This window comes from Haplochromis burtoni, unplaced genomic scaffold (assembly GCF_018398535.1).
Source record: "Haplochromis burtoni strain Fernald_Lab_line unplaced genomic scaffold, NCSU_Asbu1 Contig_156, whole genome shotgun sequence".
NCBI lineage: Eukaryota > Metazoa > Chordata > Actinopteri > Cichliformes > Cichlidae > Haplochromis > Haplochromis burtoni.
Window position 1 is genome coordinate 278,499 of NW_024582517.1, and position 6,000 is coordinate 284,498.

The 6,000-nt window shown below is 39.2% G+C and overlaps 1 protein-coding gene across 1 annotated transcript in view; it reads right to left on the reverse strand.

Annotated features, from left to right (window-relative positions):
- Positions 1–1,535: 1,535 nt before the first annotated feature.
- atg7 (ATG7 autophagy related 7 homolog (S. cerevisiae)) overlaps positions 1,536–6,000 on the reverse strand; it is a 58,323-nt gene continuing 53,858 nt past the window's right edge. Inside the window, exon 19 of the mRNA XM_005932296.3 lies at positions 1,536–2,615. Within this exon, the coding sequence (XP_005932358.1) occupies positions 2,583–2,615 (33 nt within the window). The 3' untranslated portion in view covers positions 1,536–2,582. The remainder of the gene's footprint in view (positions 2,616–6,000) is intronic.

Sequence of the window (6,000 nt, forward strand, 5' to 3'; positions counted from 1 at the left end):
TGCTTTCTGTGACCAGTTTCGAGTGGATTGGGTTGGTGGTTTTTCGCAGGCAGAGTGTTGGGGCGGGAGGCTGAGCTTTCAGAAGCTGAGCTTTTGTAAGCGCGACCTGTGAGTCAGGACATGTTCACCTGCCACTCAGCGTTGCCTCTCCCCCCACCTCTCAGATTCAGTCAGCCTGTATGCAGTCAGTAACATCGGAACACGAGGGAAATGGACTCGGTGTCCAGAGGATTTTGTTTTTCTGTTATTCTTTCTCGTTATCATTTCACTACCACCCTGTAGGTAGGCTCTCTTTATGCTTTGGCACACACTCCCTACGCACTGTAGGAAAATCACTTAATAAAAAACTACTTTTTTATAATAGGTAAACTATAAGACCATCATTACGCTGTGCGTAACGAATGTACAGAGAAAAAAAATCGTAGGTATTTTTTGAGGAACAATGAATTTGTTAATGATATGTAGCTATTTAATTGTTTTTTCCCTGTCCTTATATTGTAATCATTGCATTTTCTTTTTTTTTGTGAAAAAGTTGATCTTTTTTGTTTATAGAGTTTGTCTTGTTAGAGTAAAGGTTCAAGTGCAGGAGCACAGAAAACGTGTGAAACCACAGTAAGCCACAGGTGTGTCGGTGACAATCGCTACTTCCATTGGTCCCCATGGTGTTCGATCATGTGACTTCAGAGACATTTGAACAAGACTTACCAGTAAGCCAAAACAAAGTTTGTTTTGCGGGCCTTTTGAGCAATTTGCATGTTTTGTGTTGTTGGAAGATTTTGCCTCTAGCCCATTCTGTCTTGCTTGCCATTTCCAAAAGAGTTCATTTTAAAAATATAAGCAAAGTCCCCATTAGTCACGGGCTAGCAGGCAGGTACAATTTCAAACAAACACGTAAGCAATAGCATTTTTTTTTTCATGACTTTTTTCATCTATAGATGGGAAATGAGTGAAGTAAAACTATCAGTCAGCATTTGTTGAATTTGCTGTTGGAACTGATGGAACTGTAGATTTGTGCTGCGGATCATCTGCTTTGGTGCCAGTCAGCGAGGCGTAGATGATCTAAGATGCAAATTAGTTCTGGGGATGTCACTCCTAAATATGTCACCACAGTTTCCATCTGTTGAAGTCGTTTTGCATTCTTAATCAAGTTAACATGAAAATCGAGCAAATAAATCAAAGAGGAGTCGGTCTTTACTCGGACTGCACCACATTTTCCAGGTCTTTTTTTGAAGTGGAAGTAGCATGTACTTAATGGTAGTAATACTCTGAACTGTAATAAAATTTCTATCAAGATTTGTGGCTCTGTGTCTCCTACTTAAAAGGTTTTGGCAGGCCACCTTTTTTGTACGTTAAAGTAGCCTTGATGAACAATAAAGTGCTTTTAAACCACAGTCTGACTGTGTGGGTTTCTGTCTTGTAATTGTTTGGTGTGTTTGTGCTTGTGAAATGGTTACGAGAGCGGCAAACAGCTTTTTGGAAAGACTGAGCTAAAATAAAAAGGACATTGTTGCATAGCGACATAAACCTCACAGATGTTAATAGAGAAATAATGGATTTTATTCCAGTTTTTTTTTAATACAGAAGAGAAAAACAGCTCCGAGATTAATCAGAAAACAAACCAGATCCTTTCTCATGATTGAAACTCGAGTCAGTCTTAATCACTTTCATAAATATCCAAGCATTTGTTAAAATGTACATGTGAATACACTGAATACATCACTGCAGATGAGACTTCCAGGACAATGCAGAGGAAGAAATAAACACAAAAAACATAGTTACACAAACATGTACATGCATCAACACCAACAAACCAAGAGCAACAGTTTCCACAGTTCTAATTATATCACAGTAACATCTGTATGCAAGTCCTCTCTGAGTGAAAGCTTCATAGCAACAAAGCTGGTTTAAGCATCACTTCTACTGTACGTGTCACAGCCTCTAATTAAAAGACCCCAAAAATGGATGAATCTGCAGAACTGTATTTTATTTTCAAAACTTATTAGAAGCTCTTTCTCAAACTGAATAAGTGAACAGATGTTGTAACTGCCTTGCCAAAGATCTCTCCAGTAAAATCATTAAATGTGTTGATGCAGAGACCTTGGGAGGGGATTGAAACTGTGGCACTTCAGAGAGGTTTCTTGGTGTTTTTAGACTCTTTAGTTCCAATGTTTTTTGCAGGTTTTGTTGTGTTTTTGTTCAGGGACTTAAAGTGTGTTTAGACAACAGCAGGTGACAGGAACAGGTACATTCTTTAGTAAGTTCAACAGTTTTACATATCAAAAGCAAAAAAAAAATCAAAACTTGTTCAGGCTTTCAGTTATTGTTTTGTTGTCTTTTTCTTAATTGCTTATTAGATTACTTCCCAGCTCTGAAGATCTGGGCCATCTTGAATCCAAATGAGGACTAATAGGAATTTTAAAGCTTTTTAAAGCCTTTTTAAAGCATTTATTTATTTATTTGCTCATGTGCTTGGTGCTCATTACGTAAACAACCTTGTCTTTGTAAATACAGGATTTACTTTAGAAAAAAGAAAGTATGGATGGATGTGTTTAGTCCTTCTGAGTGCTTGCTCTGCCAGTTGTTCAGATGCTCTCATCGTCGCTCATGTCCCAAATCTGATGAGAAAGAGACAAAAAACAGGAAAAGAAAAAAATCAGCAAAGGCAAAAAGAGCCAAAATTAACACATCAGTTATGTTTGTGTTTCCAGAACAGTAAGTGAGCAAAGATATTTTAAAATGTCTCTTGCTGAAGTCCACTTGCTAGCGTGCATTGCCATTTGACCATATTGCAAAGCCTAGCTGCACAACCACCACTGATTGTTGACCAATCGTAATCATGGACACATTTAGAGTTTCTCACAAGAACAACAAGCTATGGTCCAAAACAAATATGAGGAATTTAAAACTAAGAAAAGCTGGAAAAACTGCCAACAATGTGAATGTTTATGCTTCTCATCACTTCAGTCATCTGTGTACCTGACAACAGCGAGTAGCCTACTTATGTCTATGAACGCATTCATTCAGCAAGACATTAACACAGGATGGGTAATTAATTTTCTCAAGCTCAGCTAAACTCGATTCTGCGTGATATCAATTTGATCTCTTTTTAAGACGTTGGCGTAGCCCTCCACAACAGTCCTGCTTTTTCATGTACACTAAGCAGATTTATTTCCCCAATAATCTGTTTAAAATATTTCTGACTCAGATAAATGGAGTACCAGGAATTACATGCCCCAAAATTATGGTGCAACTTACACGAAACACAATTATGTCAGAAATGTGATGCAACTCCCACATTTTCCGGAAGTGACGCAATAAAAGACACAAACACACATACACACACACACACAGCTGAGCAACTTCTTCTGCATGAATCTGTCAGTAAACAACAGCGGCCTTCACATGGCAGCAGAAGTCTTCACATTCTTCCTCTGTCAGACGTAATTCGCATACCTCTGACACTTTCTGGAATGTTACACACACAACCACAAATACACGCAATTCTGACACACACACACACAGCGTCCTCTGAAAGCACGGCTTCGCGGCTTTCAGCGCTGAAACGTGAAATTCAGGGAAGAAGCAGAAATCCAACACGTTCAAATGGTTTTTAAGTGAAGCCGAGTCTCTTCGATTATCGCCTTGAACTCTATGAAGGTCATTCAGAACAAGGTCACACATCTTCCAAGAGCAGTTGCAATGAAATTGCAAAAAAAATATTTTTTTTATTTGGTTGGTTATTATTATTATTATTATTTTTTTAATCATATATAAATTCAATAAATATGTTTTTTATTGTTTCATTTTATGCTTTTATTTTATTTTCGCTGTTGCATGATCAACTATGTTTAAATTAATGGTCAAATTTACATGAATAAAAATTAACAGCAATTATTACACCAACAGTGTAATAATTATTGCACCTGTCCTTTAAGTAGGATTTTCTATGTCAAAGAGAAGAGAGACTATACATACAGACATTATACAGAAGCCCACCCCACAGTAAGGGTGAATGCTCAGCACTGAGGGCCAATGGCTTTGCCACTTCTACTTAAAATATGTCATCAATAGTATACATAACAACTTAGCTACTTACACTATACATTTAGATTTGGCTGGTTTATGTGAAACAATCAATGTCATACACCAATTTACTGCAAGCGTAACCCTCCTGCACATTTTCCTCATTAAAACAGAGACTGACCTATTTTAGATTCTGACAAATGTCCAGAGATTGTGTTCTTAGATGATCCACCGAGGGGAAACATCTCTCACAGAAATGGATGCAAACAAATAAATCATTACTGATGCCTTGTAGCTTAACAAAGGTGTTGGAGTTGTATCCAAGACAACATCATCCCGGTGTGAACATCAGCAGGTTTATTACTGTGTGAATGCAATGAAATATATTTTCTTGCGGTCGGAACATTCTTGTTTAATAAATTACGGTTGTTGGAATAGTTAACATTTAGGGAAATGCACTATTATTGTTGTTTTTTGTGTGGTGCCAAGTCCAACGATACTGTGTTACTCCACTGTAAACACAGATAGCTTAGCATTTGCAACTGGAGAAACAGACTGGCTCGGTCACTTGGGGAAAAAAGGCTCCGCTTTAAAACTGTGTTTAATGTGTGTCAAACAGAGACGCAAAAACATGCAGCTTGTGTGTTGTGGCTGATGTTTTTTGCTCTAACTATTGCTTGATCACCAACGGTTTAGCCTTCCACCTAGTAGCCTTTGTGCAATCAGCTTGTGCAACAGCACGTCTCTGTTTGGTACCAAACCTGGCAACGTCACCATTTCGGAGATTTTGACACGGCTAAAAGCGTCAGCTTCATGTCTGAATGAGCACTCGGGGGTCACTTTTTCTAAAAGTCACTGCAACAGTATTTTGAGTAACTTTCAGGAGAAGTCTGAACCGCATGTTCAAGTAACCCCCTCCACCCCTCCCCGAGAGGGACATCAAATCCTGATAGACAGAATCAGAACAGAGCAGACTGATTCAACCACGAGAGCGTCACCAACCAAAGACCAGGTCTAAAAGTGTTTGCAAAGAAACCGTTTTCCCTCTCCTCCCTACAAGTTAAGCCAGGCTTAGCACAGCTTGTCTCCAGCTATTAGCAGCCCAGGATTAGTCCTTTTTTTTCACCTTACTACAGACAGAAAGATTAATAACTGTAGTTAGATTTACTTGTATGTAAATCCCCCCATTTTAAACATCTTAACTGCCAGAGGACACCAGCTTTACTTTAATAAAGAATTTATTGATACCTGAAGGAGAAAGTTCACATTTAAATCATGAGCAGTTATAAATATGGGCCACTGAGTTCTGTTTTGGCGATGCTATACTATAGTCTCTTTGAGCCAGATTTCCTCCATTATTTTTCTTTCCTCCTCATCTGACTCTATTTAAACAAGAATATTTCAGTGATGCTTTTACTTTAGCTTTTCCTGACATACCTGCTTTGACAGGAAGTAGCGTAGGTAGTGCTACACACAGTAAGGACCGCAGGTGCTCCTGCGGCTAAAAATCATGTGTGCCAGCAGAAAAAGCTGCCCAACCTGTTCCACAGCAGCTCTGCCACTACTGAATATATGGTCTTTAAAAAAGACAGAGTGTAGCACCAGAGCAATGCTAAGTTTTCACAAAGCTTTCCCCCCCCCCTCATAAACTAAGTGTGGAAAATCAAGGACAAGTTTTTATGAAAGCTGGATTTTCTGCATTTCTGCTCCACTGATGCTGGGTAGCAGCCATCAAAAGGAAGGCAAGCAAAGAGCTCTTTGAAAGGGAGTGACACTGGAGCCCCTCTCTGGATGGCTGCCATGCCACACTGATGGCGAATATGTGGGCCTGTGTGAAATCTTTCCCGCAAAATGGAAAGGGGGGTAGAGGTAGAAGAGTGAGGGAGATTGTGTGTGTGTGTGTGTGTGTGTGTGTGTGTGTGTGTGTGTGTGTGTGTGTGTGTGTGTGTGTGTGTGTGTGTGTGTGTGTGTGTGTGT